Source organism: Lobosporangium transversale, assembly GCF_002105155.1.
Source record: "Lobosporangium transversale strain NRRL 3116 chromosome Unknown BCR41scaffold_27, whole genome shotgun sequence".
Taxonomy (NCBI): Eukaryota; Fungi; Mortierellomycota; class Mortierellomycetes; order Mortierellales; family Mortierellaceae; genus Lobosporangium; species Lobosporangium transversale.
The window spans coordinates 185,818-208,815 of NW_019029005.1; the positions used below are offsets into that span (position 1 = coordinate 185,818).

General features: G+C 40.9%; 8 protein-coding genes across 8 annotated transcripts; 5 read left to right on the forward strand and 3 right to left on the reverse strand.

Moving 5' to 3' along the window:
- BCR41DRAFT_397836 (hypothetical protein) lies at window positions 1-1,724 on the reverse strand (the record flags this gene model as incomplete). Its single annotated transcript, XM_022028911.1, has 4 exons — window positions 1-141; window positions 420-870; window positions 953-1,031; window positions 1,544-1,724. The coding sequence occupies 4 exons, from the start codon at window positions 1,722-1,724 to the stop codon at window positions 1-3; spliced, it is 852 nt and encodes a 283-aa protein (XP_021879780.1).
- A 2,060-nt stretch (window positions 1,725-3,784) lies between these two features.
- BCR41DRAFT_356765 (hypothetical protein) lies at window positions 3,785-5,033 on the forward strand. Its single transcript, XM_022024709.1, has 4 exons — window positions 3,785-4,144; window positions 4,204-4,474; window positions 4,564-4,619; window positions 4,655-5,033. Exons 1-4 carry the CDS (start codon window positions 3,800-3,802, stop codon window positions 4,808-4,810), a joined length of 828 nt encoding a protein of 275 aa, XP_021879781.1. The 5' UTR covers window positions 3,785-3,799; the 3' UTR covers window positions 4,811-5,033.
- A 2,501-nt stretch (window positions 5,034-7,534) lies between these two features.
- BCR41DRAFT_107569 (hypothetical protein) lies at window positions 7,535-8,208 on the forward strand. Its single transcript, XM_022019350.1, has one exon. It carries the CDS (start codon window positions 7,590-7,592, stop codon window positions 8,001-8,003), a length of 414 nt encoding a protein of 137 aa, XP_021879782.1. The 5' UTR covers window positions 7,535-7,589; the 3' UTR covers window positions 8,004-8,208.
- A 753-nt stretch (window positions 8,209-8,961) lies between these two features.
- On the reverse strand, window positions 8,962-9,785 carry BCR41DRAFT_397838 (hypothetical protein; the record flags this gene model as incomplete). Its single annotated transcript, XM_022028912.1, has 2 exons — window positions 8,962-9,054; window positions 9,354-9,785. 2 exons carry the CDS (start codon window positions 9,783-9,785, stop codon window positions 8,962-8,964), a joined length of 525 nt encoding a protein of 174 aa, XP_021879783.1.
- Window positions 9,786-16,389: 6,604 nt separating this feature from the next.
- On the forward strand, window positions 16,390-17,066 carry BCR41DRAFT_397840 (hypothetical protein; the record flags this gene model as incomplete). Its single annotated transcript, XM_022028913.1, has 2 exons — window positions 16,390-16,482; window positions 16,731-17,066. The coding sequence occupies 2 exons, from the start codon at window positions 16,390-16,392 to the stop codon at window positions 17,064-17,066; spliced, it is 429 nt and encodes a 142-aa protein (XP_021879784.1).
- A 115-nt stretch (window positions 17,067-17,181) lies between these two features.
- Window positions 17,182-17,847, forward strand: BCR41DRAFT_107620 (hypothetical protein). The gene has a single exon (XM_022019351.1). It carries the CDS (start codon window positions 17,273-17,275, stop codon window positions 17,705-17,707), a length of 435 nt encoding a protein of 144 aa, XP_021879785.1. The 5' UTR covers window positions 17,182-17,272; the 3' UTR covers window positions 17,708-17,847.
- A 748-nt stretch (window positions 17,848-18,595) lies between these two features.
- Window positions 18,596-20,096, forward strand: BCR41DRAFT_107640 (hypothetical protein). Its single transcript, XM_022019353.1, has 3 exons — window positions 18,596-18,810; window positions 18,922-19,783; window positions 19,876-20,096. The coding sequence occupies exons 2-3, from the start codon at window positions 18,948-18,950 to the stop codon at window positions 19,967-19,969; spliced, it is 930 nt and encodes a 309-aa protein (XP_021879786.1). The 5' UTR covers window positions 18,596-18,810; window positions 18,922-18,947; the 3' UTR covers window positions 19,970-20,096.
- Window position 20,097: 1 nt separating this feature from the next.
- On the reverse strand, window positions 20,098-21,484 carry BCR41DRAFT_107628 (kinase domain-containing protein). The gene is made up of 2 exons (XM_022019352.1): window positions 20,758-21,484; window positions 20,098-20,585 (listed from the first exon to the last, which is right to left on the reverse strand). Exons 1-2 carry the CDS (start codon window positions 21,332-21,334, stop codon window positions 20,479-20,481), a joined length of 684 nt encoding a protein of 227 aa, XP_021879787.1. The 5' UTR covers window positions 21,335-21,484; the 3' UTR covers window positions 20,098-20,478.
- Window positions 21,485-22,998: the final 1,514 nt, after the last annotated feature.

Below are 22,998 nucleotides of genomic sequence, written 5' to 3' on the forward strand. Positions count from 1 at the left end.
TTATGACTGCAACAAGTTACGCCAAGAGACTTTTGGCTCCAGCATAGCATTCGAGAGGTTAATACGACCTTCTTTCTTCTTACGACTTGTAAACCGCTTTTCTGCCAACTCGTATTCTGCCATTAGATGCATGGTTGATGTCTATATCCAGAGAAGTTCATGCCATTAATAAAGTCGCTTCCTCATCAGATACAACAACTAAGTGAAAACATACCCGGAATAATAACAGATCATGAATGGCAAATATAGAGTTTGATAAGGAGCTAATTTTAGCATGTAGCCTGTTTGACTCCATCTTCACAAGAATCGTAACATTGTCCCCTGCTGCACCCCAGCAAAGGCTTAACCATTGGATGCACGGACCTAATGAAATAAGCAATTTGTTAATGCCTGTAATAAAAACTGTTAAAACGTGCTACAGTGCTAGCATTATTACCTCCAATTATTAGACCTGATACAATGGCTTTTCTCAGCTCGTTTGCTCCACCCACCTCCATGGACCGACCAATGAGTATATCGTGAAGCTGTCTTGGAAGTTTAAACTTGCTCTCTGAAATATACTTGTTGTTTTGGGGGCACCAAGCCTTTGCTGCTTCTGCTACAGCCCAATCAGTTTCAGGTAGTCTCACATCCCTCCATATAAGGTCAGAACGAGTACCAAACTTTTTGTGTGTAGAAGTGGATTCCCGATCTTTATTTCTTCTCACGGAAGAATCAATGATAGTCTTTTCTCCTGGAATCACAAAACATCCAGGTATATCCTTAGCTAAACTGGTGCATACGCCCCATGCAGATTTCATCCACCAATGCTCTGACAACTTATCATGCAAAGTGAACGGTGAAGGGTTGTTCATTTCGTATATGCTTAGCCTGTAAAATTAAAAAAAAAAAAAAATGGAGGTTCAATAGCAACATCCAAAAAATAAATCAAAAACAGGGTATTGCGACTTACCAGTTATAGAGACATTCGTGAATTAAACGACATTCGACATGCTGGGGGCGCTTTTCCAACAGTCTTTCAAGATCCTTGGCTGTAGAAACGGAATCAAATATTTTAGAATATTCCAACGCTTCTTTAGAAAGAAGGAGTATATGGGATGCTGTTGACGATTTCATTCCATTCCTCCTTGGAAAAAAGTGATCGGGTTTTGTTGTCGCTTAAATCGATCATGAAAGACTGGATTGGACTGTTAAGAGTTAGTCGATTGAATAATTACGACAAGAAAAAAAAATGCTTGCTAAAGAAAGATGAGGGGTCAAACCTATAACCAAAATTACTTACTGGAGGTCATTCATCTCCATCCCCGCCCTGTAAAGAACGTTTTCAACAATCTTTCCCGATTTGAGCTGCCACTTATTCTTCAGATCAGAATAGCGTTCTCCAAATGAAATTCTCCTATTATCATCGAACTGTCCAAATTTGATTAATATCATCAAAATTAATTGTCTTGGGTCACTTCAATGCTATTGACATCTTACATTGTTGGGATTTTTTGTTTCTTTCCAGGCGGAGGATGTATGAACTCAGAGTCTTGCACATTACTTTTTCTAGTTTCATATCCAAGACTATCTTCAAAGACTTCATCATTACTGTCACAGGAAAGATCATCAACTTCGAACTTCTGTGTTGTTTCATTGTCGAAAATTGTTGTACTCTCTTCGTTTTCCTGGTCCTCTTCATTCTCAATCTCCTCTATTGTCCGTTTCCGATGAACACCTAGCATCAGATATTTGAAATTAAATTAATGGCAACCCACAACATATTAACAATAATTCAACAACAGCAGCAATAATAATAACAATAATAATAATAATAATAATAATAATAATAATAATAATAATAATATAATAATAATAATAATAATAATAATAATAATAATAAAATAATAATAATAATAATTGGTTCTAGTTTGTCCTCATCATTTATACAAACCTTTGTTTGATCCTGTTTAGTTGACGTTAATGTTTCTATTATTGGAGGCACATGAGTTTTAATGAACAAATATTTAATGAAGACAGCATTTGTCTTTTTTTGAAAAAAAAAAAAAAACTTACCACTGAAGCTTTCAAAGTCATGAATGGCTTGCTAGAGCCCTGCAGCTCTTGTTAGAACACCTGCTTTTCTTGACGTAACGATGGTGTCAACTCTGGATTCAACTTCACTCCAAAGTAGTTCAAGAGAATTGTTTTGAAATTCTGTGAAGTCATCCATAAGCCTTTCACTCCGACGAGTTTCTATCTGTGACACTTGAAGTAGATTGGTGTATGCAGAGATTGCAGAGTTTCTATCCGTGTAGCCAAACTCTCTTACAAAGTTTGGAAAAGTAACGTGCTCTTCGCCCTTTTTTTTATTCAACGCCCAATTAATATAGTCTGGCTTTGCTCGAGATGAATCTTGTTTTCCCATTTGGTAATCGGATTTTCTAAAAAGAAATCTTTGGCGGCCATATCGAAATTACAAGAATGGAATGAACTTTTCGTCAGTACAATTCAATTTAGAAAGAAACAAGCTTCTTAAGGATAACGTTGTTACAGTCAGCCTGGCTGACAGACCGCGAGCTAAATCTGTGTGCAGCTCATAGAGCCGCGACTGTATTTACAACAAAATAAATGACCAAATTTAAACTAAAATAGACACAGTCGACCTGGCTGACGGACCGCGAACTAAATCCGTGTGCAGCTCATAGAGCCGCGACTGCAATTTGTCTACAACTAATTTGAGTCATACAATAAAAGATGAAACTTGCCTTAATATAAAATAGACAGAGAGAGAGAGAGAGAGAGAGAGAGATAGAGATACTAGAAAATGATTAATAACAGTGCGAACGCGCGTGTTAGCATGAGTAAAAAGGAGGATTGCGGTCAAAAAAGTACTCTCGTCAATAAAAGACAAAATCCTCAGATAAAATGAACACAACTTGAAAGATAAGGTGAAAAAGCAGCTCAGATGGATGGATGAGTGTTATCTGGATGTATCGGATGTGTGTAAAATTGACAAATCGCGCTTAACAATCTGACTGCCGAAGAGGAGTCAAAGAAGAAGCTGGAGGAACTTGAAGACTCAACAAGCGAGATCTCTGACGTCTTTGGACCAACTCCACCCAAGAAAACCATACACGTCATTGTTTAGCGGCCATCGGCAGGTAAGAAGCCGTTAAATTCTAATTGTGCCTGTTACTGCGGCATGCAAGCATTTAATTACTTGCCATGTGGTGACGCTTGTTGTAATCATTGATTATGTCTAATGATCCATCTTTTTTTATTTTTGGTTTTGGTATAGATCCGTCTACTTCCACTTCGAGTAAGACTCATTTGTTTAATTGTTCTCTACTTTTTTCAAAAGGTTAATCACCGCACATGTGCTTGATGGCTACCTCTGATGCTTTTTCTTTTTCTTTTTTTCTTGCCAATTTCTATCATTGCTTGCTTTACCAACAGACTCGGAGACAAAAAGGAGGGCCGATGACCTATATGGCCTATGTAAGCTAATTCTCCCTTAAGGATTGGAAACCGATTCTTTATTTTTCTCTTCTGACAGGTCCTGCTGTTTTTTTTTTTTTTTTTTTTTTTTTTTTTTTTTCTAGTATCGCCAGTTTTGAAAAAGAAGAGATGGACTGTTAATGGAGCGATCCGATTCATTGATATAAAATCAGTCTATTATGTTGACACTGCGAAGCATGACGTGAACAGGAGAATTTTGAATGCTATTACAAATCACGAGTTAGCAATGCTCATCTCCACGAGTTGATGTGCCATTCTAATACAATGAATTGTGCTCAATGTCAATAGTCATCCAGGAATGATTTGTCTTTGTGGACGCTCCATTCATGAGAATCTTCGCTCGAAAGTCAACGACTCGACGAATTGTCTCGATTACGATACATGGCAGGACTTCTCCACAGACAATCAGAATGAGAGGATGCTTTCGTACCATACTTTCAGAAGGATGACCGATTCATTATTGACTGAATCAGCTACAGATGCTGTTAATCTTCTCCGAACACGTTTTATTGGATATCTCGGCGATAAATCTATCTCAGACATGGAGCAACGGAAATTAGCAGATTTCCTAACTGCAGAAGGGGTGCTGATAAGTCTTGGTGGCAGTAACTACTGTATGGCCTCAGCATTCATTGACTCGTTTGTGAGGAGATATATTATCCCATCAAAATATCCCCACGCTCCTTCGGAGTCACCCCAAAGGAAAGCCAAGGAGAATTATTGGATATTCTGGAGACTATGAAGATTGCTCTTCGATTTTTCGATAAAAACTTGATTATGCAGGCGGGAAGTCGATCATACAAAGGATCGGGGGAAACAGTTAAGGTTATGGGCAACTGCAATGTCAGTGTCCCTCGAGAGAGCGTCTATGACACGGAATTGATGAGGGTTCTCACCAACTGGCTAAACAAAGCAGAAGAATATGAGATCATTGGTCAGTGGCACCTCCGTGAGCTTGAGGACCACAAATATAGTGATATTGTCATCAAGAAAGCAGGAGAGCCGGAGAGCCGACGGTTGTTATCGAGCTTTTGGCTACAGGGAGTCAAACTTCTATTAAAGACCATATCAGCAAGACGCCAACTTACAGACGCTTACTCTCAGCAGAAGAAGCTTGGGTTGTTCATTTTACCCGTGAGGACGACTATTTTAGCACCCACACTGGCAAACCGACGCGGAACTGGAGCAAGGGGTGAATTTGGTGCATTTCTGGCACGATAGAGATTTTAATACAGTGCGGATGAGTGCTCGCTGGAAGGACAGGAGTGGCAATACTCAAAGAATTGACAATGAGCTATTGACTGTCTAACAGCAATTCTATTTTTTTTTTTTTTATCCAACATTGTAAGGAACATCCAAACGCCCCTCATATTTTTTGATATCGGCTTGTAATTTTGCAGATCTGTTTAAATAGCTGTTGCTTTGTATATTTCGCATTGATTGTATTAAAACACTCTCTCTTCATTAATGATAAACAGTTTACATTATGTATCTATACCTTAATCTATATTTGTATATTAGTCAGAAAGGCTTCGGGTCGAGTTGGGTAACCTGGCTGTCACGTCACGAGCCTTATTGCGGGACCTATTTTTGGGCAAATGATATCTATTCAGCAACAAATGTCGATGCATGCGGAGCATGTTCTACCAAATTTGTCGTAAGGACATAATATCTTCTATAACGTAAACACCATTCAACGTAGTAGCATCCACCCAATCTGAAGAACTATGTAGAATAATAATAAATAGTTGCTGCCTTTTTATGAATAAGCGGGCCTGGTAGCCTGAAACGACATAAATTGGCATTGATTACCAGGTTCACACAATACGAGCTCGAACTTTTTGATACGAGAAATGAGCTTGAGAGTGCTATGGACACAAAGGGTAGTATAAAGAGAAGACTGAAACTTTCTTCATGACAACTGAAAATACGAATCGAATCATGATACTGAAGCGCAAGGCATTTACCGCGAAACTTGGCTGCATTAATTTGTTCTGAAAAAGATATCAGATCATTAAACTCACTTTAAATGCGCCATCCGGGCTTCATTACAGCAACTGGGCTACATGGGCTCAGAAAAGTGACGTTAGCCATGTACAGCCTTCCACATTTGAAAGTAGAAACACGTACACCAAATATTTTTATCTTGGCTTCAACTTTAAGGTATTTGGCCCACTTATTGACACATCGATTGGGCCGCTGATAAGGCGTAATCGACGTCTGCCAAAAAATGGCCCGTGTCTCTTCCCCTGCATGCTCAGATTTATTTTTTTGGTTTGTGTCTCTTCCTTTTTCTTGTGTTTCTTCCATTCTCTTGTGTCTCATCTCCCTCGCTGCGTGTTGGTTTTGTTCTTTGTCTCTTTCCTCTTGACCATTCTTTCATATTTCTTTTTATCTTTCCACAATGAGTGAATCCAACAAATACATTTTTTTCTTTTGTGCCAAAGGACTCGTGGAAAAAAGAAAAAAGGTGAAGAAAAATTACTTCGTGAATATCATGATCATTTAAATCGTTATCACTTATCCATCCTGGTTGAGATCGAGTTAGAAAATACAACTGAACCTTTCCTCATTCATCGTGATCCCATGTCAGACATGGCCTTTCTCACCCTGTATTTTTTTTTTTCTTTTTTTCATCCGTACATCTGTGTTACGACCTGTAAAAGTTGCCGAAAATAATGCTCCGCCGGTCCCTCCAGCCTCGAATGCCGATACATGTTCAGATGGCCATTCATTACAGGATATTGTTGAAAAAATGAGGCAGTAATTAAGATGCTTTGTGAAAGGATAGACGCTCTTGAAAAGAGGTATGACATCCTTTATTTGTTGTTTTAATGAGTTAATAGATTCTTCTTTTTTTTTTTTTTTTTTTTTTAGATTAAATAGAGAAGAAGTTCAATCGCCATGTCATGATAAATAGCGAACAAGAACAGTAGTTCTTTGTTATTATTTTAAATAAACCCCTTTTCAAATAAAACGAAACAAAAACTTTCAATTCTCATCCTTTATTTCCTCATACTCTATGGATATCTTGAAATATGTTGGAAAAAATCCTCCGACAAAAACGCAGACCCCAAAAATAAGGCGTTCACTCTTTTTGTCTACTTGATGGAAAACCACTTTCTGCCCTCATTGATGTATCTGCACTCTCCTGCACCAGCGTTTGCCGACTCGAAAGCTTCATAATGGCAAGAGCAAATGTCAAAAAAAGGTTCATAGCATGGGCTCGTGACATTGACAAAGCTTGAGAACATTCATAAGTTGTTTGACAATTTTGAATCTTTGGCAAAGCTTTTCGAATCAACAGAAATGAATCGACTCGATCATGACAGTGAGAATGACAATACTGCCGAGAGTAAAAAACGACTACGGCGTTCTAAAAGAACATTGGCAAGACATTCATGAAAAACCCGTTGAATAAAAAATCGATATTTATTTCTTTTATTTCTATATTTTTATATTTTACACTCGGAAACCTATATCTTCTATACTGATGTTAATACTCAACTTATGTTTGGATAAAAGGGATAGAAGGGAGAAATTTTTTGCTGTCTGTTTTTTTTTTTTTCTTTTGCAATCTCGCCTTTTATATTTCCCGTTTATTAAAACCTTATTGGGAAAAAGGGAGGAGAAAATTTCCCAAAGGGTTAATAATAACTGGCTTGTGGCAGCCAAGCGTTCATAGAGACGTTGCTTTTTGATCCTTTTATGTTCGTTCTCCCATCATCCATGTAGAGCAGAATTCTAGTACTAAACGTTAAGGGGCTTTTTAGACGCGTCTACATTTAAGGTTAATACAAAGTTTACCATTTGAAATGAAATTATACATGTACTATAACGATGTAAATGATACTTTTGTGAAATATTTTTTCCGAACTCTATAATATCACTATACTCCTTAATTATCTCTTCTGCTATTTCTTTAATTGTCCGTTCGAAAAGTTCTTGTCCTTTCTCTAACTTCCAGTGATACAATAAGTTTCTCTTGAAAATACTTTTCGGAAACTTCACACCGTTCTTTCTTCAGTTTTGCCTTATTTCTTTCTTCCACTTTTTTTTGCCAGAGCAACCGCAACATCTTTGCCTTCATGTCGAGACGGTTTGTCTGTTTTATCCATCTGCTCTCAATACCGTCAATATGTTTTAAGGAATTGCTGATCTCTAAGCACTCTTGCTCCTCTTCTATCTCTTCCAGTTCGAGTCTTGTTAAAATGAAGGGTGGATCTGCATCGTCGGAAAAAGTCACTTCATCCTTCTCTTGTTCGATGATGCCTTCGTCCGAACTAATGCCTTCTGCACCACTGTCATTTTTACTCTCTGTTTCCGATTCACCTCCTCCACAATCAGTCGTCTTTTGGGTCTTCTCGTCCTTTCTTCTTCATCCAAATCTCGGCGTCTTTTGTGGCCCATTTTTCTGTCACGAGGGTAAGAATACATACCATCTCTTTTTCCTTTGGATTAATCATGAGACTAAAACAATCGACCCTATGGAGGAGAGATGACTCATTAGCGATAGGAGAACGGCGAAAGGCTAAATATTCATGCATGGTAAGAAAACAACTATTTTAGATAGGATGGCGAAACATGAAGTTAAATTAGATCCATAACCGACGGTAAATTGGTGAGTAAACAAAACAACCAAAGGGACACGGCGGATCATTTTTGATAGGAGAACATTCTGGACAAGCAACCTATTATTGATCAAGCTTTGAATATTTATTTTTAAATGAAAAGCATGCATTAAATAAAATTAAATTTATAGGAAATGCAAAAAAAATTACCTAATTTTCTGTGAAGGAAAGAAAAACCATCAGGTTGGAAAAATCAATAACATCTGTTCATCATATATTAGAAGAACAAGCAATATGAGAGAATATTTTTTACTAGTAGAACAGTGTCTAGCGAAAAAACAGGAGAAAATGTTACATTAGTAAAAGAGTAAAAGTATAAAAAGACATTTGAAAAAAGTATTTTTCTTCAGCCACCGCCAGCACCCCGACTATTAAAAACAAAGAGGGCTTATGACGAAGATGAAATGGAAAAGTTGCTTGCAGCCGGATCTGAGGAGGAAGAATGTACAAACACAAATGGTGATTGGTCCAATAGATCCCTCCTTTGTATGCGTAAGGAGAACTCCAATTCTATTCCCAAGCAAGGTACCTCTTGTTCCTGAATCGAAGAGGGGTCAAGAAAAAAGGCAAGACAGTCCTTAGATGAATTGGATGCGCGACAAGCCTTAGCCCATTCTTGACTACAGATTGAGCATTATACGCGGTTGACTGAGCAACACAAACTCGGCCAGCAACGATTCAATGACATACTACGAGTGAATGACGTAGAAAAAAATTACAGAATATTGCTTCTATTCTTTTAAAATAAAAAAATCTAATTTCATTTTACGATTTACTTTGTCTCTTGACTAGCCAAAGAAAGGAGATAGTCATATTCGATTTGGTTTATTTAATTCCTTTTAATCATAATTAAGGTCTTAACAACTGCATTGGAGTGTCCTACTGGCTCAAACAGTGTGTTTTCAGGATTTTGAGAAGGCTGCTATTGCATGGATCACGGATTCCTCGTTAATGGCAAGAGGGCTGTGTGGCGCGTTAGTATGTCAAGTAGAACATGGTTCTCAACCTGGTCTCTCATAGCCAAAGGACCTTGACTCAAATTTTCTTTTTTTTTTTTGTTTGTAGGAAGTATATTAATACAACGTACATTTTCGTACTAGTGTTTGTTATATTCTATTCACCTTTCTCTGCATTTGACCAGTTGTTGTTTTATGATAGACTTATTTATTCGTTTCATTGAGCAATTATTTTTTTTTTCTCTTCTTGTTCATTTTGGATTACCAACATCATCTCGATTGCTAGTAATGATGCAGCCAGGATATATGTGTGTGCTGTATGAATGGTAGTTCTTGCTGTGATGGATGGCAATAATTCAGTGACCGATGGCGCTTGCTTTTTAAAGGTAAGCTGATTGATTGTTCCCAACAAAGACTCTGTTTCATCATTGGTTTGTTCAGATTTGCTAACATAATGCGCGAGTTTCTGCTTGACCTCCTCTGGAACATCTTCACAAATTTCTTCGAGCCACCTGCACATCCTATCGGTATATTCATTTTCGCCTCCTTCTTCAGCCCTCGCAGATATTAGCTGGGTCTTCAATCGCTTTGCAGTGATAGTTTCATGATTTGTTTCTGCACGATCCACTTCATTCTCCACTCTTCGTTTTACTCCTGTCTTCATTTTTTCCAACTGATGAGTAGGGGTCAATAACATTGTAAACAACTCTGTATCTATGAAACAAATAAAGATAATAAAAAATTAACATCATGATACCAGAGGGTCAAGCTTGTCGCTCTTTTTGGCTAGACTCTTTCAAATATAAATGGTTTACTTAACAAAATCCTTATAATTGAAAAAGGACTAACCAAAAAGAGCGACAAGCTTGAACAAATTATCATCTTTATGTGCATGACTGAATACCTTCGATGTCCACTCTGATATTATCGACTGAATTGAACTCTTCGTCTGATACAATAAAATCACCTGGAAACAAAACCCACCTCGGCAAAACCTCCTTTCCAAGACGATTAAGATGTTTCAAGGTTTTTACTGTTGATTCGTACCGCTGATGCTTTTTTACGTAGTGCGGACCCAAAGCCTTCAGTCTCTCTCGAGTTATTTTGCACTGGACCTTTAATAACTTCTAGGCGAGGACGTTCTTTCCAGCATTTTCATAACGAACCAAAGCATTAAGATGTCTAACGACATTAATGGAATGAGGGAATAAGAAATGCTAGCGCAAATTCACAGCACTTCAAAAGCAACTGCGCACAAAATTGATTTTCCATCTCAGGACAATCATTCTGTTGCTTTAACCTGGTCCTAAGAGAGTAGAAATGTTGAAGTATTGATTTCATGGGGGGGGGAAGGGAGGGAGAACAAGTTACTCTGAAAAGAAGTCAATTTGGAAGACGCCTTTGTAGTGCAGGCAATAAAACTTCGTGTCTTTTCCATACGATGTTGATCCGAATATCTTCGTGCTCGTCGGTGGATTGGACAGCTTGCAGATGTCATTCATTTGATATAACCATGAGTTAAGCATACATCGCTTGACTTTATGCTCATCGCTCCCCTCCTTACTTCGTATCGCTCCATTAAGGAGTGCAGCTTCTGCAAGGTAGATCTGATGGCCTTCTCCATTAACAGCAATCCCATCAGCTCTACTTGCAGATTCCTTCCTCTTAAATGCTTGACCTCCATTTACGATAATCAACTTCTCAAAGCACCCCGTTTGGATTTCAAGCAAATCCAGGGCCCCGCTTATGAAATTCCAAGTAAAATACGAGCAGCCTTCTCTTTCATTAATTTTACTTGCAGTGATGGTATTGTTGTTACGGAATAACCTTGTACTAAAAAAAAATTATATAATCATTCTTAGTAAGAACCTCAATATATTGTAGATGTATAATGAGGCTTTTTTTTTTTTTTTTTTTTTTTTTTTGATAACAAGGATCCTCAGGGTCATGGGGATTTATTTTCTACACTCTATGAACAAAATGCTCCAGAAAATGTATAATGAGGCGTAGGTGTAAAATAAGCGGAGGTGCAAAAGAGGTGTAAGTGTAAAAAGAGGTGTAAAAAAAGGTGTAGGTGTAAAAAGAGGTGTAAAAAGAGGTGTAGGTGTAAAAAGAGGCGTAGGTGTAAAAAGAGGTGTAAAAAGATAGGTGTAATCGTTTTTAGAGCGGTATACTTACTACGATCTTTCAATTGCAAGAAAATACCGAACAACGCGGTTGCTAGGATCCTGCTTGAACAAGGCTTACTTTGTCCATTCACGCTCTGACTCTTTTGAATTCTTTTCTGCGTTGCTTTCACATGATTGTTATATTTTTACTGTTAATAGCTTAATCCGCCCAGTGCGGGAAGTGAGGTCGACCTGAGTATGGGACAGGTTAATTTTCCTTTGTACTAACCATGACAATCTTCAGAATATATATCATTGTGTCTTTTTTTATTTTTTTTTTTTTTTTAATTTCATGTAATACAATGTAAAATATGTAATAAAGAATAGTGAATAGCAGCTGATTAGGCGGTGGATTTTGGTGAAACAAAGTATCAACGTTTATATGTCGACCAATAAAAAGCACGCAAGCGCGCCGAGGAATACATGTCGTATTTCCTTGGCGTTCTGAAAAGGAAAGGAAAAAAAAAAGGTCTGTTCGGATAAAACTGCCGCAGTACAGTTCGCGCGATAGACTATTATATTCCTTATTAGGGATGAAGAGAGAGAATAGAAGAAGAGGATTAAGTACCAAACTTGACTGGTAGTTCCTGATGAACCTCATTACTAAGAACCAAAAGGTACTCGCGCTTAATGCTGGTGAAAAACAGAGTATGCGAGTTTTAATATGCTTGTACTTTGGGTCTCGTCCTTTTACTCCAGCTACAGCACATTGCTCACTGTTCTTTCTTTCTTTCTTTCTTTGTTGTATACCATACAAAGAGGGCAATGTGGCTCGTGCTCTTGTTGTGGGCAGGTAGGTTGTTGTATATATGACCCTGCATATCTTTGAGGATGGAATGTTGTTCTCTTTCTCCACCTTGTAAGCATATGAAAATTGACGAATGATATCACAGGTGCACAGATTATTGATTTCAATTCCCGCTATGCCGTTTTCTTTTCTTTTTTTTCTTGCATAAAAGCAAAAATGTCGTATTTGTATTGCTATTCAGTCAATACTTTGAGATCACAAATTGGTTTCACTTACTATTTTTCCTGAGCGATTACAAAAACCACTCAGCATTCATCCTTTCTCCTTTTCTCCAAAGCACAATCCGCCAAAGAGCCCTCGCCGTCGACAGCAAGAAAGTATATGTCTATATAATGCATTATTTTGTATTATTCATTATATTTGACTCAATGGTTCTTTCCATACTCATTCATACAGCATTTGGAGATAAAAAAGGTTAATTTTACCGAAGATGGACAATGTCTGCTTCTCTTATCTGCCGTGTAAATGTTTTGACCAACCAGAAAATAGAGTTTTCATGTGAACATCTGACCGAAGGCGTCATGGCGGAAAAATAAATAATTTTGTGGCATACCCTCTGAACGCGTTATCTCTTTACATTTTAAATATTTATTTTTTACTCACTCATTCGCTTACCATTATACTTCACAATGGCTTTCTTTATTGCTGACATATGATGGATATTAGTATTATTATTTAATACCTTTGGCAGTGGGACACCAAGTTTCCTTTGCGTTGCTGTAAAACGTCATATCGACGACACAAAAAGAAAAACAATTTTCATAAATGCCCTTCGTCTCCGCCAGCTTTTCTTTTCTTTCTTCTCCTCTCCTCTCTTCACCCACATCCTCTCCACCTGCCCTTCACATGCCTTGCAAAGGCCACACAGAGGCCATAAAAAATGCTCTATCCCAGCCGTGAAATACAACTCACTATAGAGCCGTCATCAAGTAAGTATCTAACATATGCATGGCTTCGTTTTGTCTTGCCTATCGTCACCCACTGTTTAGCTATTGCTAAATGAACCCAGCAGGTCCATTAACTTATTCCTTTTCTTTTACCTTTGTCCTTCTGATCATCCAAGGAACACTACCTATGGATGCTCAGCGGCGACCATCCCAAAGACTGCAATAAGCTCATGCAGTGCTTACCGAAATAGGGCCCAAACGGATTTGTAAGTACTCTTTCTTATTGAGTAAATATATTACACTTTTTTTTCTCTTTTGGTGCTATGCTGTTCTTTGTAATGAGATATGGTCTCCTGTACTCTGGTTACCAAATATTCTAACCACGTTTTTTTTTTTTTTTTTTTTTTTTTTTTTCGACTCTTTTCCTTAGAGGCCTATCCAATTCGATAAGGGGCTCCGCTCCGTCCTACCATCGGAGCCCGGGGGCCACCCGCCGGCCCTCTCCTGCTTCCTCCGAACCTCGTCGGGCCCTCACGACCTCTTGAGGAAGGACAATTGTGGTGGTGCTAGAGAACTTCTAGTCTCTGAGCCTCACTTTGATCCGAGTGCCTCTGGGGATTTCGTGTAGGACAGGATGACACACAGTTGCGGTAGCCTAAGAATGGTAAGTCAGTATCAATGAATTATTCACTGGACCCTGTAGAGCTCGAGCCTCGGCCGTCAAGGAGATTCCCCCTCCAGCAGGATCAGGATCAGGATCAGGATCAGGTGTTATCGAGGCCTGGTAACACCTAAGGTAGGTGAAAAGGAAGACACAAAGAGCATATTAATTCTATTTTACCTTTGCTTTCGTTCTCTCTGATTAGATAGAATCTTTGGCAACTCGGTGCTCTATAGGGTTTTGTGGATAGTTCATTGCTACTGACTTATCATCCTTAGGTTATCCAATTAGCGATGCTGCGCCAGGGACGCCTGGTCGCAGTGGGTGCATGGCGTAGAGGCGTCATGTTGTGTGACCCCTGTTTCCTGCCGTCTGAACCAAAGGTGCTCTGGTCAAAGTGAGGCTCCATTGATTAGTCGTTCGATAGACCACTGCAATGGGACTTTCGCTTGAAGGAGCGAGGCCTACGATCCATGGAGGAAAGCAGAAGGCCTGGGAAAGAGCATCGGCCCAAGGTAGAGCGCCTAGGGAGATAGTCTCAGAGCTAACAACCAACAACCAACAGCCAACAGCCAACAGCCAACGGCCAATATAAAAAAAACTTCAAAAAAAACTTGAAAAAAAAAAAAAAAAAAAAAAAAAAACTTCAAAAAAACTTCAAAAAAACTTCAAAAAAAAAAAAAAAGAAAGACCTGAAGCCAGAAGTCAAAAACCAAAAGCTAAGAGTCAGAAACCAGAAGACAAAAGCCAGAAACCAAAAGCCAGAAACCAGAAGCCAGAAACCAGAAGCCAGAAACCAGAAGCCAGAAACCAGAAGCCAGAAACCAGAAGCCAGAAACCAGGAGCCAGAAGCCAGAAGCCAGAAACCAGAAGCCAGAAGCCAGAAACCAAAAGCCAGAAACCAGAAGACAAAAGCCAGAAGTCAGAAGCCAAAAGCCAGAAGCCAGAAACCAGAAGCCAGGAGTCAAAAACCAGAAGCCAAAATCCAGAAGCCAAAATCCAGAAAGCAGAAGCCAAAATCCAGAAAGCAGAAGCCAAAATCCAGAAAGCAGAAGCCAAAATCCAGAAGCCAGGAGCCAGAAAGCAGAAGACAAAAGCCAGAAGCCAGGAGCCAGAAAGCAGAAGCCAAAAGCCAGAAGCCAGAAGCCAGAAGCCAAAAGTCAGAAGCTAGAAATCAGAAGCCAAAAGTCAGAAGCCAGAAAGCAAGTAGCAGATAGCAGTTAACTGCAAAAAAAAAAAAAAAAAAAAAAAGAGTCCAGACAATCAAAACCAGCCAACCAAGGGCAGCCTACCCAAAGCCAGGCCACTAGGCCCAGTCAACCAAGGTTACCAAGCCAAGGCGCCATCAAAGAACATACAAAAAGCATCGTCAAATGAATCCAAGCAGACTAGGAAATATCCAGTCAAGCACATTTACCAAGGGCATCACCACTCTTGGCCTAAGACACAGCTTGAAAACCACAACATAGTAAACAACTAACAATAAATATTAAAAGACAAGATCAGATACAGCGATCTTTGTCTTTTGTCTGAAATTTTGGTGGATCTGTGATTATTATGAATGCAAATGTCCTCAAATAGAAATAGAAAATTAGTAGCGATAATAATGGTTGATTTAGGCTATGGATGATACCATTGTCATATACTATCAGTTCACTCACGCCTTTTCCTCTTATGCTTGGCAAGGCGGCGGCATTTAAGCTTGGATTTCTTTTGCCACCATCCATATATCGGTTTCTCTTTACAAAAGCAAGGCACATGGTATACTCATTGCTCAGTCGACTCTTTTCTATCACATAATGGCTTTACTCATTCTCGTGCTCTTGATCGCTTTCAAGAACCACTCATCGCTTTATCCTCCCTTCGTAAGTGCTTTTAAAGACGAATGTATAAAGGGCCAATCTCAACTTTTTTCTGTTCTCTTCTTTTTTCTCTATGACCAAGATGACAGGTAAGCAACACTCTCCAAACATCCACTCCTACTGAGGCGCTCAGCCCTTTCACTATATGCTGTATAGCCCTTATTCTGGCTTTATATTTTCCTTTCTGCCTCTATCTTTCCTTGTCACTCTTAGGCCATAAACGATACGAATCCCCTACCCCCAAACCAGCCGGAGTGCAGTGGCTCTGGCCAACTCCATGGGCAACTGATGCTCCTATAAACAAACGGTATCGACTCACCCAGCTATGTTCTCCTTGCTGAAACGGCCAGGACATCTCGTCCAACCAGCCAGGCAGGCTTGATCAGCCAACTAGGCTGTCACTCCGTCACTCAGCCGGCTGGCTCCTCATCCAAACAGCTAGACCAGATCGCCCCAGCAGCTAGACCGCCTCCTTGAGCAACCCAAAGACATGGTGAGCAGGCCCTCTCTTCATGGTGCGCTCTGGACTGCGCCGATACTTGAAGACTGACGTCTCGCACCTGGAGAATGAAACCAAAGATCCACAGTGAGCCTAGACAAACACGTCATAAGAAAAAAAATCATAAAAAAACAACACAAACTGAACTAACACAAAACAATCTTTATTATAGCAGTGGTATATACAACGCGAACAAACTCTAAGCAACACATATCCAAGGTCCAAACGGGACACCTGAGCTGATTCTTCAACGGACCATGCGGTGGTGGAGTCCTTCGATTGGGTAGACGGGTGGGGGATAAGAGGGTGGGCAAATAGGTGTGTGTGGGTGTGTGTGGGTGTGTGCGGGCGTTTGCGAGGCCATGGGGCCTGACCTGACGGAGCATGATGTGGGCCAGGCCGGTGTGTTCTAGACAATGGCTTGGGAGGATGTTTTTGATGAAAATAAAGAAGAAATACCTCTCAAGCTGGCCAAGAGTCTGGCCGCCTGTAGCTTAGGGTGCAATCAGGTAAGTTAGATAGCTAGATAGCATATAACTACTTAATAAAGAAGTAAAAGACTTGCTTATCAGATAGGTAGAAAGGCCATGGTAATCGACAAATTCTATTTGCAAAGCCACATTATCGTTGGTGCAGAGAATGGCATGACGTCGTTTAGTGAAAAAAGGGAAACATTTCATTTGTACAAGAATGAAGGACAGTGCATTCGATTCCAAATCACTCGATCGCTTCTCTTCTTTTACCGTCTCATCTGGAGGAACTTGTCCGAAATGCATCAAAGCTCGTCACTACGTGGTGGACAGAGAGGACATCAACGATCAGGGAGAGTCAAAATCAGAACCAAAACCAAGGTCAGAACGTTGCTGCGCCGCCGTTCAAGTTACTCACTCGTGTGACACCCCAGGATGTCGACACTACGAATGGACCTCGTACAGGAGGGATGATAACCATTGGCAGTCCCAAAGTCCCAGCTTACAACAATACCCTTATGGCCATGGTCAACCCTATCAATTCAATACCTATCCAACTCCGCAGCAGCAGCAACAGCAACAACAATCACAGCAACCTCCCACAAGAGGAAGGGAGCAACTAGAATGCACCAGCAACCATCTCTGAATCAATCATATATGACTCCACCACCAGGTATTGGTGGGATTAATATGGGTATGAACAACATGAGCACTATCAATACACCACCATTAATATCAACATGTCGTAGTGGAGGAGTCTCCGTATCAAGCAATGGAACCCAAGGAAGAAGGGAACGATCAGGATCCATCATAGGCGGCCAGCAAAATAATGCTGATCTCCCTTCATCATCTTCACAACACGTACACCATACACCTCAACAAAACATCAATCAGCAACATCTTGCGGATACTGGCATGGACAGTCACAACAATCGAATCAGACATTGTAAAGGAGCATAAGCCAAGAAGAGAGCGCCGAGAACGAAGTAGGCGGGATCGAACATCACGCCAATCACAACAACAGCAACAAAATGATTTAAATAAAGATGAAATGAGCAACACTAACAATAACAGTAATGACGGATCCATGAAACAACAGCAACAAACAACTCACCGAGTGATAGTCGATCCTAATAGCTTTCAGCGCCAAATTCTACAGCCTAATCCCAATAGTAGCGGCGGTAATGATCGGAAAGTGGCGATGGCAGGAGGAGCAAGCACTCGTAGTGTAGGCGAACTATACGATGATGATTCGCGGGATTAGATCCTGGGAAGTTAATTAATCGGAGACAAGCCCCTGCAGTAGAACGGTTTATTCTTGGCAGGGCACTAGCGCTAGTACAAAGCTCAAACCAACAGCAGCAATCACAACAACAACCACAACAGCAGCAGCAACAGCAACCACAGCAACAGCAACAGCAACCACAGCAGCAGCAACACCAATCGCTACGTGGACCGACAGGACCATATTCTCAGCCCGGTTTTAGAGATCCACGATCTATAGGCGGAATTCATTCTGCGCCTGGTGAGCTGGAGTTGGTACCATGTCCACTGGAGGCGCTCGACCAATGCAAAATCTGCCTATTGCCGCAATTCCTCCTGCTATGGGGCCCCATTCCGTCAAGTTAATGAATGAGAACGGTAAATTCTTGGAGTCTGCTGAACAGGTATATACTTGGATAGGCTCAGGGAATGCTTTCCATATCGAAATATAGCCCTTGAATGCTTAAAAACTGATTTTTGTTTGTGCATTTAATATGGTATCAATAGTGGTTGTCAGACCATCCTGGACATTTCATCGTTGGAATTTTGGGGACACAAGGTGCTGGGAAGTCATCACTCCTCTCCTCATTCTGTCCGGCACCCTTTGCCTCCTCAGCATTTATAAAACAATCATTGTCGATGGCTAGCGTCGCAGGATTCAAACATCAGGTATCGATATGTACATCACACCTGAGCGGATGATCCTCTTGGATACGGAACCAATCTTCTGTTTATCAAATTTGGAAAACGCTTTGAGAAACGAACGAATCACAGAGGGGATCTCTCTGGATACCTGGCTGGAGAATCAAGCTCTCATTTTAGCAACGTTTTTGATCTCGTGTGCAATGTTGTTTTAGTTGTCGCGGACGAGCGGTCAGCGGGTGGTGGTAATGGAGGCAACAGTAGCAGCAGGATCTTGAAATTACTACAAAGGGTTGAAGTGTTTTATGAGAAGCTCTCTCAGCGGCCTCATCCAATTCTAACCAGAACATCCAGGACAAGGGATAAACACTGGTCTAGTTGGGCCAACAACAACAGCAACAGCCTAATATAGGGCAAAGAAGTCACAACGTGAAGGACTAGGTGATTGGTGCGCTGATATTGGTAAATGTTTATAGAGATATATTTTTGCTTTTTAATTAATTCTTGCAGCAACATACTTTGCCTAACCCTAGGATCCAATCCTTAACTTTGCTATTTATTTTCAATTCGTAGTCTTGATCTCAAACAAAGTACCAGTAATGCAGTTTGGAGTCGAATACTATCGCAAATATGCAATGGAACAAACGCTTTTCTTCCAACATTCTGCACTACATCTCTTTGGATCCATCAACATGGCATCCATTTACCCTCGATTTGAGCACACCTTCAAAACGAGCAACACTTCTATCGCTATTAACAATGCATCTACCACTGCATCCACTACAGCTGCTGCTTCACAGAAGAAAAATATACTTTCAACTCCATCCTCTGTATCAACAGGAGCAGGGGGAACAGGGATAGGGATAGAATCTTCCGCCTCTGATGCAGAGGCTGCATCAATACTGGATAAGGATAGTAAGGAGCAATCCAAAGTACTAGTAGTATCGCTGTCTAGAAAAGAGCGCCAAGGTCCAATGGAGACTTCGACTTACCAAGAAAGAAAAGCCCCTTCATACCTGAACTTTGTCATGCTGCCTTTCGACTCGACTCTCATATCTGGGGCGCCTTCTACAATCTCTTCAACAACCTTAAGCAATAAAGGCGGCTCAGTAAAATCAAATACAGCACCAACATCAATATCAGCATCACACTCTTCGAAAAATAGTCATGACAATAGCAATAGTTCGCCAGCATCATCCTTGATGGCATCGATAATGTCAAATCTGTCTATTTCCTTCAATCGCCCCGATATTTTGAGTGCTTCTTTCATGGACCCCTCTCAGGATGTCTTTGGAATCATTATTCACGATCAGGAAAGATGGAAAGTCTGGAGCAAAGGTCTGAGGAACAAGATTTTATCGCTCTCCATGCGTCCCCATGGCGGACCTGCGCTCGGACCGAGGAACCGGCCTGGCATTGTTTCTGAGCGTGAATGGTAACGTTACAAGGCTTTATTTTTTTTTAAAAAAAAAAAAAAAAAAAAATCATGTGTTCAGCATTTTAATCCTTTTATTTTATTATTTTAAGGCTCCGATACGCGTCATGGACATGGGATACAATACGAAAAGCTGATTTCTTATCAGAATATGCCCGTGCTGTCAAACTATCGCGGGAAGGATAGCGTCGAATTTCGACGCGTATCAAGAGCCTGTCAATAAATAAAAAAAATCAATTATATCAATGCTTTGCCTTGTGATCGCAACTCTTTCTAACATTCCACCACGTAAATTATTTATAAATGGGTGCTATATATGCTTAGATTTAATGAGGGGCTGCTGTTTCTTAAGACACTCCACTTTCACTTCCATGGATTGACGGTGGTAAAGCCGCGGTTCCTTCATTCGGGTTTAAGACGATAGTTCCATCATCACCGAGATGGTGTGGATGGTTTGGTGACATATATTCATAGTATACAATGGTCAATATTCGTTATCCAAGGATCCTGCACGACATCCCCTATTAGCACACGCCTGCTAGGATCTATCTCCAGGATTCGGGACATGATCGGACGACTCTCACGAGGCATCAGCTTTAAAAGGCGTAGCTTCCCAGTTCCATCAGGATTTGCAAATGCCAGGAACGACTGGTCCTGCTCTGCTCTCGGAACCCTCCATGGGAAACGACGCAATGTCATACATAAAAAATAATGCCCATTGACCAGACATCGGCTAAGCGAGGGTCGTGTTGATCTGTCACAAATACTTCAGGAGCAATGTATGGGTCCGATCCAGAAATTCCTAATAAGATCATTTTACACACGAAAAAATAAAAAAATAAAAAATAAAAAAATAAAAAAAAAATAAGAAAAGAAAGAAAAGCAAATAAAAGAAAGTCAGTAGCTTTGAAAGATGAAAGAAAATGCGCGTCGCAAGCAAAGTCACTCATACACTGAGATAGGAATTTTTTTACCTTTTGCCATTTCAATCTTCTTCTCAAACGGAGGCTGAAAGACCATGGAGCAGCCAAAGTCAATAATCTTGACAATCCCACGCTCATTCATTACGCAGTTATCGAGCTTCAAATCCCGATGAGCAACGCCCATACTATGAAGATAGGCGACCCCATCGACAATGCCCTTGAAACAGCAAGCAACCTCTTCTCGAGTCATCAGACCTGACATCACAGCCGAGAACAGCTCATACCTTGCATACTCCATAACCTCATAATAGTTGCCTCCTTCCTTTACGATATCCAGTGTTTCAATGATGTTTGGGTGATGAAATGTGGATCCTAAACAATATTCAGATGTAACCTTCTTCACATAGGACCGCTCAGACTCGCTTGGTCGACGCTTCCTGAACTGCTTGATGGCAAAGGTCTTGTGATCAGATGATCTCGAGAGGATACGTACCGTTCCGCCCAGCGCCACGCCAAGGACTTTACCAAGCTTTCCATACTTTTTCCGGAGGTCCGATTCGATAGCATTACCATGTGGTCCCACTAGTAGAGCGTGAAGTTTCTGATCCGTGTACGCTCCCTGCGCCATTTGTACCGTAGCGCATGGCGCCGATGCTCCCAAAAAGTCCTGACTTGCGCGTTTTTGGCGTTTGTGGTACGTTCGAGCGGTTGCTCCTGTGGGCTTGCCTGAGCAACGACTGGGGAGACCTGCGGTGAGTGACCAACATTGAAAAACCGCTTGAGATCATGAAATATACCATGAGAGGTCTCTCTGGCCGACTTTCTATGGATCGTTTTGGAAGGATCAGCTTCTTTGTCTTTCTTTTTGATGCTGCTGGGTTGAGGTTGTCTTGGCAACATATCAGTCCTTGAAGTAGATTCATTAGCCATGACATGCTCTTCAGCTACAGACGATTGTGCTGCGGATGGACCTGGCGTTGACGGCGCTGCTACTGAAAGTCGCCTAGCCTCAGATACCCCTGGGGTTGATGAATTAATACCAACAAGAGAATCTGTAGCTGCTGCCGTCCTAGGTCGTCAGTAATCTCCTGGATATTAGAGTCTTCTGGGCAACTGGATGAAGAGATCATTAGTTGGTTGCTGAAGAGTGAAGTTGGAATTAAATTAGGCTGCCTGCGATGAGGCCAGTCTATCTCGTGGCTGTGGCTAAATCTTCATCTTCGGAAGGATCCGCGGTTTGCAGCAAAACAGATATGAGACAAGAAATTCGGTTGCATTGGAATCAGTTCTTGAAAACAGGGTCCATGTAAACGTCTTGATGTATTTAAATTGTTAATATAGGACCTGTTGAGGCTCCATTGCGCCAGTATTAGCATCTTGGCAATGTTCCGTTGCAGCAGCGTTAGTGTCGCCATTCTGCTCCGATCCCCCACCCCCTGCCACTACCTCTGATTCACGCCTTGCGGTAGCCAGCCTATTTGCAGCATCCTCAAGAACCTCCTCGAATCATTTAGGAGTCAATCTGAAATTACAGCCTTTGACCTTTTCTAGTGCCCATAGTCTGAGCCCTAAACTTCCCATACCTTCCAAGTCCTCATTCTCACTAGTTTGCGGTAGGGAGCTCGGCTTCTTGTTTGTAGTCTTTCCTAATGACATTAGATTGATGTATCCGAACCTTGACCGACTGGAAGCAAGCTCGAAGGCTCATCTGTTTGATTGAGGTTAACATCTTTGCCTCTATATTCTCATTGCCAGGGACGGAAGAGTTGAGGGCAAGGGGTGAAATGGGCAGTGTACGTTTTTGATGGATAGGCATGTGTGGCAGAAGATGGAGTCAAATCCTGAACGGAATGTGATGTTGTCAACTCTTGCGACTTGGGACAATATTGTTCAGTCATCTGCCCAGAAGGCACAGAACAGGGTCTTCAATTTTCTGAATGCATCGACCGGAGCAGGCGAAGCAGGGATAGCGCTAACATCTTGATGTTCGGAGCCGTTTGTAGCGATACATTCATTTGGAGGTGGCGGAGATAGTGTCGAAGCAGGCGAACCAATGTGAGAGGTGAAGAATATTAGGGTACAATGTTGTAGCAATGTTAGGAATAGGCGATGGAGGCTCGAGGTCCGATGATGGCGATAGTTGCTCAGCGTCATGAAGCCTATTCTGGTCTGATTCTGGTTTTAGTTGTTGACATTGATCTGAGGGTGTTGACTCAAATAGCGTCCAATGTTGACAACTTCTGGAGAGTTAAATTCTGGCGTATAGTGGTGAAGGCCTGCTGAGTCCAATTC

What these genes read in the sequence shown, in the direction of transcription:
- BCR41DRAFT_356765 (XM_022024709.1), top strand. Translation starts at nt 3,800, where the DNA reads ATGATTTGTCTTTGTGGACGCTCCATTCATGAGAATCTTCGCTCGAAA. An exon ending in GCTTGAGGACCACAAATATA is followed by an intron (nt 4,475 to 4,563) that starts GTGATATTGTCA and finishes CTTCTATTAAAG; the next exon opens with ACCATATCAGCAAGACGCCA. An exon ending in TCTCAGCAGAAGAAGCTTGG is followed by an intron (nt 4,620 to 4,654) that starts GTTGTTCATTTT and finishes CGACTATTTTAG; the next exon opens with CACCCACACTGGCAAACCGA.
- BCR41DRAFT_107569 (XM_022019350.1), top strand. Translation starts at nt 7,590, where the DNA reads ATGTCGAGACGGTTTGTCTGTTTTATCCATCTGCTCTCAATACCGTCA.
- BCR41DRAFT_107620 (XM_022019351.1), top strand. Translation starts at nt 17,273, where the DNA reads ATGCTGATCTCCCTTCATCATCTTCACAACACGTACACCATACACCTC.
- BCR41DRAFT_107640 (XM_022019353.1), top strand. Translation starts at nt 18,948, where the DNA reads ATGCAGTTTGGAGTCGAATACTATCGCAAATATGCAATGGAACAAACG. An exon ending in ATTGTTTCTGAGCGTGAATG is followed by an intron (nt 19,784 to 19,875) that starts GTAACGTTACAA and finishes TATTATTTTAAG; the next exon opens with GCTCCGATACGCGTCATGGA.
- BCR41DRAFT_107628 (XM_022019352.1), bottom strand. Translation starts at nt 21,334, where the DNA reads ATGGCGCAGGGAGCGTACACGGATCAGAAACTTCACGCTCTACTAGTG. An exon ending in GAAGATTGAAATGGCAAAAG is followed by an intron (nt 20,586 to 20,757) that starts GTAAAAAAATTC and finishes TGATCTTATTAG; the next exon opens with GAATTTCTGGATCGGACCCA.